Consider the following 14,712-nt stretch of genomic DNA (forward strand, 5'->3'; position numbering starts at 1 on the left):
AGTTGTTCCCTCGTATCTTTAGAGGATTGGTTCCAGGACACCCTCGGATATCACAATCTGCAGATGCTCAAGTTCCTTATAGTAGTTGCATATAACCTACACACATCCTTTTGTATACTTTAAATAATCTGTAGATTACTTACACCTAATGCAACGTAAATGTTCTGTAAATAGTAGTTACACTGTATTGTTTTATATTTGCATTATTTTCTATGTTGTATTGCTATTTTCTAAATTGCTTTTTTCTGAATATTTTCAGTCTGTGTTTGATTGAATCTGTACTTCAGATATATTCTAACCAGAGCAGAATAGAGGGTGATTGCCACTTTTTCTCCTTCTATACATTAAATCTCTATTGATTCAACCTAATTTGAGTAAACTTTCTTAGTATTTTTGGCTTATGCAGTGCTTATAGTCAATAAAATGTACCAAGTGACTCACATATGCTGCTTTTAAAGCCATATTTTATCTACTTTGTTCTTGTACAATTGGTTTTGGGATCCAGTTATAGGATGTTTTGTTGTTTCCTGTTTGTCTTCGTCTTGCTAGAATAGGCTCATCATTTCAACCTATTAAGGTCCCTTCAGATCTGACTCTATCTTCTAACAAATCAGTTACCCTTTTCAGCTTCACATCATATGTACATTCAATCAATATTCACAAATGTCCTCATCTATATATTCCTATTCTAAGTTCATATGGTACATACCACACAATGATGTGTGATTGAACAGCCTTTTATTATTTTCTAATTATTTTATATATGTAAATATTGTTTCTGCATTAATATTTTAGGCTCACTTACATAATAGATCATGTCTTCTACTTATTCTATAGTGCTTGGCACAGATTAGGCATTTAATATTTGTTGACTTGGAATCTCAGTCAGGGTATTTTTACAGTATAGCTGTATCAAATGAGTCACAGCTGACCTTCATCTTATGTTTCTTTAGTGGTTTTTTTTTTTTTTACATCCATATAGATGCATTTGTGGGAAAGGTACATCTACCTAAGAATTACAAAAAAAAAAAAAAAACCCTCAGAATCAGTCAAGCACAAGCTGATGAAGTACAGAGGCCACAGTGCCATCTAGTGAATATCACTAGTTTATGTCTGCTGGTCCCAAGCTCATTTTTCGAACTTTATATGGTAAAGAGAAACAATATATAACCAGCACATGAGACATAACTGTCTTCACTTTAGGTCACATAAATATTCTATGAATAGTCTCATCTTTGTGTCTGTTCTAAGTCTTACAGCCATTCTGTGGTTTGAGAGTGTGGTTCAGTTTTATCAAACTATAGTAGTGCTAATGACATTCATGTACGTAAACTGCAGTTGCAAGCTGAGGATGGGACTTCTGTACTGAGTTAAAGAGTACCCAATTGTGCATTCCCATTAACTTACACAGACTATCACCAAAACAAGTCATTATCCATCTGTCAACTAACATTAAGGTTTTATTATGGTTTGCAGCAAAATCCCATTATATCAAGGTGTGATAAATTGCTTCTGTATTTAGAACCCAAGCTCATTTCCTTCATCCTTAATCCATTCAAACCTATGACTTGCACAAACCAAACATTTTTAAATCCTCAAAAATAATATAGCAAAATCAGGATACCAGGCTTAAGGCACTACAAACACCTCAAAGGCAGAGTTGATATCTATGAAACGACATTGTTTAATATTGTCTCATGCAAAGTACTGAAGATATCTGAATGGATAATAGCAATTAAAAAATTTTTATTTATACAATTTAGAAAACAAACCAAAGAAATGATCTATAATTGGCATTGTTATCTCGAAAAGAGGCTGCCAAGTGTGCGAGCTAATGAATCTGTAACCTAATCTACTAAAAAGTTCAAGGGAGTCTATTTCTCAACTCCTTTGGCCTGCCCAAATTAACTTCTGACCTATGATTCAATATTTCACTTTAAATCAAAATAAAATGCGTTCTCACCCTCAAAAGAGAAAAGAGCTGAGCTGGAGAAAGTTATAGTGGGATGATTTTTAATAATATAATCTCATTCAGTTCTGATAATCAAAGAGCACTAATAGATCTTAATCACTATTAATTTCCAAATTATGCATAGTAGCAAGGACACAAATAGCATGAGGAAATGGAATTCCTATATCAGAGGAAGTTGATTGACAGGTATTTATTGAGTCTTTATAACTATTTTTAATGTAATGAGCATCTACTATGCATTAGGCACTATGCTGGGTACAAGGGCAAATAAAGATAAGATATGGTCTCTGTCCTCAAGGAGGTGACTGACAGTCCAATAGATGACGAAGGCAGGTATAGAAATAACTAAAATATAATGAGAAAACAAGTATCTAGGGATAAACAGAACTGTTACAAAGTCTTGGAGGAAAGGCAAGACAAGGAAATTTCCTCAGGAAGCTAAGAATGTCATTAAGAGTTAGGCTTTGAAAAAGGGAATTTTAAGCTAGGCTTTGAAAAGGGAATTTTAGGGATGCAGGAAAGAGGTAATTTGCAATGAAGAAGCATGAAAAAAGATACTGAGGTAGAAAACATAGATCATGGCTAGGAAGCAGCAAGTACTCCAGTTGGGGACAAACATAGCATACAAGGAAATAAAACAGAAACAGTTTCCATGAAAGTAGGTTGTTATAAAGCCAGAAAGCCCCTTGGATTATGTCTCCTGGCATGAGTCTACTTCCCTTTGACTTTCTGCTATGTTTTGATCTAGCACAAAAGCCCTCACCAGAAGCCAAGCAAATGCCAGCACCATAGCCCTTGAACTTCCCAGCCTGCAGATTCATGAGCTTAAATAAACCTATTTTCTTTATTAATTACTCAGTCTTAGGTATTCTGTTATACCAACACGAAACAGACTAAGACACCACTACTTCCCTGATCACATCTCCTAATTCCCCTAATGTTCCCTCGGCTCCAGCCACAAAGGTCTCTTTGCCATTCTTTAAATACCCTAGGGCCTTTGCAGTTGTTATTCCCTCCATCTGGAATGCTCTTTTTCCTCAGGTCTCTACTTAAAAACAATCTTCTCAGTGAGGACTTCCCTGACCACCCTATCTAAAAGTTCAACCATTCATCCGCCTCCGAAACATTTAATATCACCCTTTCCTGCTTAGTTTTCTCCTTAGCACTTATCAATATTTAATATACCAGGAGTCAACAAACTATAGCCTTTGGGCAAAATCTGGCTCACCATATTTTTTGTACAGTTCATAAGTTAGAACAATTTTACATTTTAAGTGACTGAAATAAATCAAAAGAATCATATTTTATGACACACAAAAATTACATGAAATTCAAATTTCAGTATTCCAAAACATAGTTTTATTGGAACACAGCCACACCAATTTGATTACATACTGTCTATGGCTATTTTCAAGGCACAACAACAGAGTTGGTTAGTTTCAGCACAGACTGTATGGCCTGCAAAACCTAAAATATTTACTGTGGTTCTTTACAGAAAGTTTGTTGACCCCTATAATATAACATAATACTTATTTATCTTTTTATTGTTTGCCTCTCCTAGTGGAAAATAATGGGGACAGCAGTATTTGTCCATGTGGATAAAGGTTTTTATATATTTTGTTCATTACTATATCCCCAATGCCTAGAACAGTACTTAACACATAGGAGACAATAAATAAATATTTTTGAATGAATGAGCACTAAAAAATTGGATTAGAAAGTTTGGCAACAAAAAGAAGGACACAGAACTGAAGTTTGAGGAGGATTACAAAGTTGAAGGAAGGTTTTTGGATAAAGAAGACTTCAGGGTAATTATAGTGACAGGAGAAAGAAACAGTAGGCCGGGCGCGGTGGCTCACGCCTGTAATCCCAGCACTTTGGGAGGCCGAGGCGGGCAGATCATGAGGTCAGGAGTTCGAGACCAGCCTGGCCAAAAAGGTGAAACCCTGTCTCTACTAAAAATATAAAAAATTACCCAGGCGTGGTGGCCCATGCCTGTAATCCCAGCTACTCAGGAGGCTGAGACAGGAGAATTGCTTGAGCTCAGGAGGCGGAGGTTGCAGTGAGCTGAGATAGCACCATTGCACTCCAGCCTGGGCAACGAGAGTGAGACTCTGTCTCAAAAAAAAAAAAAAAAAAAAAAAAAACAAAACAGTAGAGAAGTAGAGAATGATTAAACAGCTAGGGTTGAGATCTGTAGAGTAAGGTCCCCAGACAAAGTTAGTTCTTTCTCGTAGGTAAGAGAAAAGAAAGGATGGGTGAAGAGGTGAGAAATTGATGAAGTTCATGTCAGTGGCTACAAGCTCAGCAAATCGCACTATAAGATCTTTTGCTACAACAAAGGAGACAGCATGGGTGCTTAAGGACAGAAAAAAATGTTTTGGAATTATCACTGGGGGGAATGTGATAAAAACTCAACAAGAGTCAGTATTATTGACTACCTAGCTGAAAAACCATGAAATTTTAGCAAACCCAATAAACATGTTTTCATAAATTTTCCCAACAATGCTCAAGCAACTCAAAGGAAGGAGTGAAGAAAGACAATGAAAGCTAACAAAGGTTAGACACTGGCGAGGTGGGATTATTAAAGTATGATGGATTGTGTATTTTTTTCACCTTTCTGTCTGTCCTAGTGCATAAGAGGATATTCATTGCATATGGAGGGTATCCAATCAATGTCTGCTAAATTCAAGACAAGGATGAAATGGAGAAATATACTAACAGTAATCAACAAAGTTACCTTGAATATATTCAAAATATCCTTTGGTTTCACCACTAATCTGGCCATAAATGATACAGTTACATATTGAGTTCACGCACCATTAAAATACACCTGGTTTACTGTTCTCCTATTCTTCCTAACCTCACTATTAATACCATTTGAATTTCCAATTATAAAGTCAGTGCTATACTAGGCTCTAGGACCAAACATGACATTAGAAGAGATGTAAGTAGCATTGCTTAAGTCTCAGAAAACTGTATCTAGTCAACTTGTATTCCTCTTCTGGTCATTGCTTCCCAGTTTGGCTCCCTATGCAGGGGCTCTGCTCTTAAAAACAGCCTCATATCCTGGCCCCTTTAGTTGTGGAGATCTACTTTGCGCTTTCTAGTAAGTCTGCACACACTCCTATTCCTCAAAGATTTGTGTACTGTCTCGGAGTCCAAATATCTGTGATTGAAACCCTGTTCCCTGCTGTTATGTTTATGTGATGCCAACCACCTGTGTGCCTGACTTACAGACTATTTCCAACATTTAGATTTCCCTCATTGCCATGCTCTGCTTATCTGCCCATTAGGATACCATGATGTCAGCTGCTTGGGTGAGTTGAAGGCAACTATACTTTGTTCATCTCTGTAACCTCAGAGCCTAGCATAATGTCTGGTACTGTGTTCTTTCTTTCTTTCCTGACTGGCTGATTAGATATCCTCCCTTGGCCTGCAAAATGCATCCATTCCCCAACTAGCATGTCTACATCCGGATATAGGTCCTTCCCAAGCTGCCTAGCTCACTGTGTCATAAATCATGGAAGTTATAAAGGCTCTGTGATTGCCTTCTTTATTAGTCTTTAAGTAAACAGTAGGCAACTACCTTTCTGAAATAGTGCTGTCCTGTGCAGAATTAGGTAACAAAATCTACATGATCATCTTCCTTTTAGATCTTAAACTGTAGGTAACTATTTTCTGAAACAGTTAAATGCTAGCCTGTACAACATTATGATGAATTAAGCAACATTTCAAGTTCTCTTCCAGGGCTGTGACTTTATAACATGTAAACTAAATAGCAAATATTTTCTTGAAAGAAAATCTAAAGTATTTAAGTCAGATAAACAACTCTTCAAAAATAAACCTTCAAAGAAAACATCTGGAATCACTGCCCTTAATCACCTAGGTGAACAAAGGTTAGACCTGTCATTAAAACTTGAAAGGCAACAAAAACCTTCATATTTCATTTGGGTTCACACTTGTCCTTCTAGTTCTTTGTCCTTCTAAGAGCCAGTACCCCTCATTACGTGCATACCATATGATAACCAAAGGAAGAAATGTCCTAATTGCTTTGGAAAGTATTTCCGTTCTATCTTTAAACAAGCTTTTATCTTCTTTACCTTCTAGAATTTTGTCCTGATAAGAAATCAGTTAAAGAACATTTTCTAGGGTGGTTGGAAAGGCAAGAGATAACAACCTAGAAAGTGAAAGAATGGCCACTTCATTCAAGTATTTGGTCTCAATGAATGCTTGACAAAAGTGTGTACTTCAAAATTTAGCTTGCTGCAAAGGACAATATTACAGATGGTTAGTAGCAGATAACTTTGTTCAGGAGTTCCAATGATATATTACCTTTCAGAATAGGTGTGAAAAATAAAGGGTAAGTAATAGAATTAATGGTATTCCAAATTCTCTCTTTCTTTGGGAAGTTTCACTCTATGTTTACAGTGTGCAAATCAAGAAAATGTCAATTTGACCTTGTTCTATATGAGGGAACTCTCAGACATCCTAAACTAACAGCCAAGAAGTCACAGCATGGCATCTATCTCTCTGCCACTGCACATAAGAACATTTGCTACCTCTGAAAATAGATAAATCAAAGGACCTTATCAAGTTGTTGCAAATTCAGGTAACAGCAAGCCATGTTCCTCTGCAGCTTGGTGAAGTCCAGATCCATTTCATCAGTTGAATAAAACCTCAGGGAATAATAGTACCATTGTAGGGCATCAGTGTAATTTTGTACCTAAAGTTTAAAAAGAAACAACAAAATCACAGCAATGTCGCTACCCTATCTTTCCCAAGTCACCTCTAGAAACAAATAAAAGATGCTGTTGGTTTCTTTTTTAGGCAGTCAAAACACAATATCCTTTATATAGGGTTCTAAGTGCATTTTATTATCAGTCTTGGTCAACATAAGTTTTAGATAAGGTGGCAATCAGTATTCTTTCTTTTTCCTACACATTAGAAATTTCACACATAGGATGAAGAGTCTAAGAGTGTAGTAAACCACCCCAGAAAACTTAAAATCTATTTTAAAAGTTATTAAAACAACAACGATAAAAATTTTAAAAGAGAACACCCATAATTCACCATGCTAATGCAGCTATTTTCACTTATCTATGTTCAATTTTAACTGTATTCTTTTGTATATTTACCTAGTTGTAATCGTAGCTTATATAGAATTTCATGTTCTATTCTTTCCATTTAATTTTGTCTTGTACATATTAATCTATGTTGCTATGTAGTCTTCACAGTAATCAATTTTAGGAGATACATAACATTTAATCAAGTATATAATGATTTTCTTAATGTTAGCTATTTAGTGAATTTGCAGGGTTTTTACTATTGTAATTGATGCTGCTGTATTTGTATACAAAAATACATTTTTCTCTTGAGTAAATTTAAAATTTTCAATGGTAAGAAGCTAGCTAGGGAAAATCTGATAGGAATAACCTGGATAATTATTTCTTAATCTAAGAAAACTGAGACTGCTTATAAACCAAGGTAAGGTAAATGATTCCCTTGTACCCTATCAAGAAGCTTCATATTTTTCAATTAAGAATAGGAGCCATTAGGACCTTCAAAGAATAAAACACCCTCTTCAACTAGAAACAATTGTGCTGAATAGGTAAAACACTGTCTTTGACTATTACATTAGTCATAGTAGATTAGAAATATGTCATATTAGAAATAGTCAATTAGAAATAAGATTACATTCCTCTCCAGTGTTGGAAGTGGATGTTTTAAGAAAATTATTCAGCAAGACTGGAAAATGAAAGGAAAGAAAAAGAATCAATAGAAGAATGGGAATTCTGAAGTAGTTCTTCACCCATTCAGTAAAAAAATAAATAAAGGCCTTCTAAAAGAGAATACAAATATCATTCTATCTTGTGGTACCTAACCATAAGACCTAGGTTTCTACATGCTCCTATAAGGGATTCTGTTTCCTTCTCTTGGGTCTAATTCTTTGTTTCTCAGATTTTGTTCCCTTTTTTCTCTTCACGTCTTTCTCCTACAAAACCTACCATAACATTTTTTGGGAAACAGTTTTATTGAGGTACAGTTGACATACAAAACACTATGCATATTTAAACTGTACAATTGTTTTGAGATATATATATATATATATATATATATACACACACACATAGCTAAAACCATCAACACAGTCAACGGAGTGAACACATCCATCACAACCATTTTTTCTTTGTAATCCCTCAATCCAGTTCATTCTGGTCTCTCATACCCCAAGCAGTTATGGATGTGCTTTCTATAACTTTCTATAACTATTAATTTTTATTTTATAGGCTTTTATACAATTGAATCATCTAATATGTATTAATACTTTTTTGCCTGGCCCCTTTCGCTCAGCAAAACAGTTTCTAGATTTATCCCCATTATTGCATCTATCAATAGTTCATTCTTTTTCATTGCTGAGTAGTATTTCATTGAAGGACATACCAGTTTGTTTATCCACTCACTTGTTGATGGACATTTGGCTGTTTCCAGTTTTTAACTATTACAAATAAAGCTGCTATCAGCTTTTACATGCAAGTTTTTGTATGGATAAATAATTCCTTTTCTCTTGAGTACATACATAGGATTGAAATGGCTGGATCACATGATAGGGGCAAGTTTAACATTTTAGAAAACTGCCAAACTATTTTCCAAACCGTCTGTACTATCTTATATTTCCACCATGAAGTTCCAGTTCCTCAACATCTTCATCAGCATTTGGTATGGTTAACCTTTTCCATTTTGGCTATTCTAAGAATTATGTATTGGTATCTCCTTGGGGTTTTCATTTGCATTTCCCTAATGACTCATAAGTCATCTTTTTTTGTGTGCTTATTTTCATGCATATATCCCTTTTTGGTGAAATGTCTGTTCATATCCTTTGCTAATTTTTGAATTGTTTTTCTTTGTACGTTGAGTTTAGAGAGTTCTTTCTATGTTTTAGCTACTAGCCCATTATTGTATGCATGGTCTGAAAATTTTTCTCCCAGTCTGTAGCTTTTTTCATCTATTCAACAGGATCTCTTTTTTTTTAAGTATAATTTTCACTTTATTTTCTTCAGAGGATAGCTTTTTTTTCAGTCCTTAAGGACTCAGCTCCATATGTAGGCTTTGGTGGAGGTTGGTGGGCAGCACCCACAGGTCTAAATCAGGGTTGGGGTGTTTGGTCCTTACCGGCTTCACGAGATTGATTCTGGACTACCTTGCTGTGAATGGTGCAACTCATGCAGTAATGTAGCTTCACAAACAGCTTGGCAAGCACACAGACATCAAAGACACTGGCTTCAGCTATGTCCCTGATAGCTGTGGCCTCTACTATGTTTTGTTGTTTTCTTTGTTTTTAGCTTTTGAGACAGGATCTTGCTCTGTGACCCAGGCTGGAGTGAAGTGGCATGATCACAGCTCACTGCAGCCTTAAACTCCTGGGCTCAAAGGATCCTTCTGCTTCAGCCTCCTGAGTAGCTGGGACTACAGGTGCATGCTACCACACCAGGCTAAATTTTTTATTTTTGTAGAGATGGTGCTCCTTTATATTGCCCAGGCTGGTTGGTCCCAAACTCCTAGGCTCGAGCAATCCTCCCGCCTCAGCCTCTCAAAGCACTGGGATTACAGGCATGAACCACCACACTTGGCTTTCTACCATATTTTGAATGATAAACTTCTTAACATCCTTGTCTTTAGTCACATATCAAGTGCAGTTCATGCAGGGAATAGGCTGCACATGACCTGGCCTAGATCCTGAAGATTTTCTCCTATGTATTTTTATTGCACATTTTACATCTAATTTTATAATCTATTTAATTTTTGTATAAAATGTGAAGTTAAGGTCAAGGGTTTTTTTTTTTCTATGGATGTCCAATTTCTCCAGCACCATTAGTTGAAAACACCATCTTTTTCCATTGAATTACTTTTGTGCTTTCTCAAAAATCAGTTGAGCATATTTGTGTGGGATTATTTTTTGGTTTTCCATTCTGTTCCATTGGTCTATGGATCTATGTCTCTAATGATACCACACAGTCTAGATTACTGTAGCTATATAAAAAGTGTTGAAATTGAATAAGGTAATTCTTTCTGTTCTATTCTCTCTCAGGATTGTTTTGGCTATTTTCTTTTTATAATTTTTATTTTAGGTTTAGGGGTACATGTGAAGGTTTGTTACATAGGTAAACACATGTCACAGGGGTTTGTTGTACATATTATTGCATCGCCCAGATATTAAGCCCAGTACCCAATAGTTATCTTTTCTGCTCCTCTCCCTTCTCTCATCCTCCACCCTCAAGTAGACACCAGTGTCTGTTGTTTCCTTCTTTGTGTTCATAAGTTCTTATCATTTAACTCCCACTTATAAGTGAAAACATGCATTATTTGGCTTTCTGATCCTGTGTTAGTTTTCTCAGGACGATAGCTTCCAGCTCCATCAATGTTCCCGCAAAAGACATGATCTTTTCTTTTTTATGGCTGCATAATATTCTACGGTGTATATGTACCACATTTTCTTTATTCAGTCTGTCATTGATGGGCATTTAGGTTGAGTCCATGTCTTTCCTATTGTGAATAGTGCTGCAATGAACATTTGCATGTATGTGTCTTTATGATAGAATGATTTTTATTCCTCTGGGTATATATCCAGTAATGGGATTGCTGGGCCAAATGGTATTCTGCTTTTAGTTCTTTCAGAAATAGCCATACTGCTTTCCACAGTGGTTGAACTAATTTACACTGCCACCAACAGTGTATAAGTGTTCCTTTTTCTCTACAGCCTTGCCAGCATCTATTATTTTTTGACTTTTTAATAATGTATCTTGGCTATTTTCATTCCATTGTTTTATATATAAATTTTAGAACAATCTTGTCTCTCTATATTTTTCTGATGCTTTTGTTTATAACCAATTTGTATCTTTATGTTTAAAGTACATTTCTTTTAAGCAGTACATAAACTTGGGTCTTGCTCTTTTATCCAGTTTGACAATCTCTGCCTTTTCACTGGGGTCTTGAGGTCATTTTCACTTAATGTGATTTTTTTTTCATATGCATAAATGTAAATCTATCATCTTGCTATTTGTCTTCTATTTGTGCCATCTTGTTTGATCCGTCTTTCCTTTTTCTGCCTTATTTTAGATTATTTGAATATTTTTATGATTTGATTTTATCTCATTTTTCAAAAAAACTCTTTGTTTTTCTATTTTAATGGTTGTTTTAGGGTACATAGTATACATGTTTAACTTATCATAGTCTATCTTCAAGTGATGTTATACCACCTCACTTATGGTACACTTCCATTTCTCTCTTCTTGGCCTATATATGTTCTTGTCATGCATCTTACTTTTACAGGTTATAAACTGCAGAATACAATGTTATTATTTTTGTTTAAGCAATAAACTATCTTTTAAAGAGATTGTAATAATAAGAAAAAAATCTTATCAATTACTCATATAATTACCATTTCTGGTATTCTTTATTCATTTGTATAGATTCATATTTCCATCTGGTGTAAGTTTCCTTCTGCTCAGAAGACTTCCTTGTAATGTAGATCTTTGAGTGATTAGTTATTTCAGCTTTTAAATGTCTGGAAGACTATTTTGCTTTCATTTTTTAAAAACATATTTTTATTATGGTAAAAAACACATAGCATAAAATTGACTACTCTGCAACCAATCTCCAGAACTTTTTCATCTAGTAAAACTGAAACTCTATACTCATTAAACAACTCCACATTTTCCCCTCCTCCTAGCCCCTGGAAACCACCTTTCTTTCTTTTCTTTTTCTTTTTCTTTTCTTTTCTTTTCCTCTCTCTCTCTCTCTTCTTTCTCTTCTCTTTTCTCTTATCTTCTCTTCCCCTCTTCCTTTCTGTTTCTTTTCTTTTCTTTTTCTCAGAGTCTCGCTCTGTTGCCCAGGCTGGAGTGCAGTGGCACAAACTTGGCTCATTGCAACATCTGCCTCCTGGGTTCAAGTGATTCTCCTGCCTCAGCCTCCTGAGTAGCCGGAACTACATGCGTGCGCCACCACACTTGGCTAATTTTTGTATTTTTAGTAGAGACGGGGTTTCACCATGTTGGCCAGGCTGGTCTCGAACTCCTGACCTTAAGTGATCCACCCGCCTTGGCCTCCCAAAGTGCTAGGATTACAGGTGTGAGCCACCGCGTCTGGCCCATTCTACTTTCTTTCTCCACGGATTTGACTACTCTAGGTACCTCATGTAAGTGGAACCATACAGTATTGTTTTTTGTGACAGGCTTATGTCACTTAGCATAATGTCCTCAAGGCTCATCCATGTTATAGCATGTATCAGAAGTCCTTGCTTTTTAAGGCTAAGTAATATTCCATTGTTTGAGTATACCCCATTTTATTTATCCACTCATTTGTTGATGGAACTTGGGTTGCTTCCACCTTTTGGCTGCTATAAACATGGGTGTGCAAATATCTTGCTTTTAATTCTTTTGGATATACAAGCAAAAGTGAAAATGCTGCATCATATGGTAATAACATTTTTAATTGTTTGAGGAGCTGCCATACTGTTTTCCTTAGTGGCTACACTATTTTACATTTGTACCAACTACTTTCATTTTAAACAATACTTGTGCTGGATACAGAAATTTTGGCTGACAGGTTTTTATTTTCTTTCATTATTTTAAAGATGCTGCTCCACTGAGTTCTTGCTTGCATTGCTTCCAACAAGAAATCTGACGTTCTCTTTAATTTATTCCTCTGTATATAAGGTGTCACTTTTATCTGGCTGCTTTTAGGACATTCTCTTTATCACTGGTTTTGAGAATTTTGATTACGTGCGTTGGTGTCGTTTTGTGTTTCTTGTGTTTGGGGTTTGTTAAGATTTTTCTATCTGTGCATTTAGAGTTTTCGTTAAGTTTTGAAAGTTTTATTTCTTCAAATATTTATTATCTCCATCCTCATTTGGGAATCCCAGTTACCCGTATATTAAGCTACCTAAAATTGTCCCTAACCTCACTGAACTCTTTTAATTGTTTTAAGGGTTTTTTCCCTGTGTATTTCATTTTCAATAGCTTCTTTGCTATAACTTCAAATTCATCAGTCTTTTCTTCTACAATGTCTAATATGATGTTAATACTATCCAATGTGCTTCTCATCCTAAACAGAGTTTTCATCTTTATAAGTTTGATTTGGGTCTTTATATATCTTCCATGCCTCCACTTAACTTTTTGAATGCATGAAATACAATTATAAGAGATGTCCTCTGTTAATGCTAACTTCCATGTCAGTTCTGGGTCAGTATCGATTGATTGCTTATTCTCCTCATTATAGGTTGCATTTTCATGCCTCTTCACATGCTCAGTAATTTTTTTGCTGGATGCCAGACATTGTAAACTTTATCCTGTTGGGTGCTGTACAGTTTTATATTCCTATAAATATTCTTGAACTCTGCTCTGGGAAGCAATTAAGTTCCTTGGGATCAATTTGATCCTTTCACACCATAGGTTTATAATTTTTAAGGTAGTTCTGGAGCAGGACTTAGTGTAGGACTAATTATTCCCCTCTTCTGAGACAAGACCCTTCTGAGTTTTCTACCCAATGCCCCATGAATTAGAGGTTTTCCAGACTGGGTGATAAGAACAGGCCTTATTCTCAACCCCATGTGAGCGTAGGCACTGTTCCCACTAATATTTTTAGATGGTTATTCTCCTAGCTTCAGGTAATTTTGCTTCATGTATGTCCTGATCAGAACTCTGTTAAACATTGGAAGAGGACCCTCATCTCACTGAAGCTCTTTTAAGTCTTTTATTCAGTGTGTTTAATTTTGAATAGCTTCTTTGCTCTGACTTCAAGTTTATCAATCGTTTCTTTTACAATGCCTAATCTACGCTATGTGGTCCTCTTCAGTACTTTGTCTTATAAATTCTGGCTGCCTTGGTCTCCTCAGACTCAGCTGCATCTCAAATCAGGACGCTTGCCAGGCTCTGCTTCAGATCCCCTTCTTGTGCTATACCCTGGAAACTCAAAGCAGTAAGCTGCACAACTGTAATGCTCACTTTCTTTCTTTCTTTTCTTTCCTTTTTTTTTTTTTTGAGATGGAGTCTTGCTCTGTCGCCAGGCTGGAGTGCAGTGGCACAATCTCGGCTCACTGCAACCTCTGCCTCCCGGGTTCAAGCGATTCGCCTGCCTCAGCCTCCTGAGTAGCTGACACTACAGGCGTGTGCTACCATGCCCAGCTAATTTTTTGTATTTTAGTAGAGATGGGCTTTCACCATGTTAGCCAGGATGTTCTCAATCTCCTGACCTTGTGATCTGCCCACCTCAGCCTCCCAAATTGCTGGGATTACAGGCGTGAGCCACCGCGCCCGGCCAATGCTCACTTTATTTCTTATCTCCCAGGGACCATTCTCCTTCATTGCCTGATGTTCAGGGTCATAAAAGCCTTTTTTTTTCTTTTCGTCTATTTTGTCTTGTCCTTTGTGGAGAGGGACTTGTTGTTCAAGAAGGGACATAAAACAGTCCCTGTTACTACATATTAATTGCAAGTGGAAGCAAACACAACTTTTTTTTTAATGGTACGTCCCATCTGATTTATATACACAGGGACACAAATGTATAATACACAAAGATTAGAAGGAAATATACCAAAATTATAAATGATTGTTCTTTGCTTTAAAAAAACTTATCTTTAGGTTTACAGGAAACCTGAGTTGTCTTGTAAAGGTTTTTTTTTTTCCATTTTTTATTACACCATTAAGTTTTTAAAGGGAATAAAACTCTTTCTCAGCCCTCAT

The 14,712-nt window shown here is 36.0% G+C and overlaps 1 protein-coding gene across 2 annotated transcripts in view; it reads right to left on the reverse strand.

Moving 5' to 3' along the window:
• TEX11 (testis expressed 11) overlaps positions 1-14,712 on the reverse strand; it is a 383,978-nt gene that overhangs the window by 137,245 nt on the left and 232,021 nt on the right. For both annotated transcript variants that reach the window (XM_055376139.2, XM_004064340.5), the window contains exon 16: positions 6,561-6,698. In XM_055376139.2, coding sequence (XP_055232114.1) covers positions 6,561-6,698 — 138 coding nt within the window. The remainder of the gene's footprint in view (positions 1-6,560; positions 6,699-14,712) is intronic.

The sequence above is a fragment of the Gorilla gorilla genome, chromosome X (genome assembly GCF_029281585.2).
Source record: "Gorilla gorilla gorilla isolate KB3781 chromosome X, NHGRI_mGorGor1-v2.1_pri, whole genome shotgun sequence".
Classification (NCBI taxonomy): domain Eukaryota; kingdom Metazoa; phylum Chordata; class Mammalia; order Primates; family Hominidae; genus Gorilla; species Gorilla gorilla.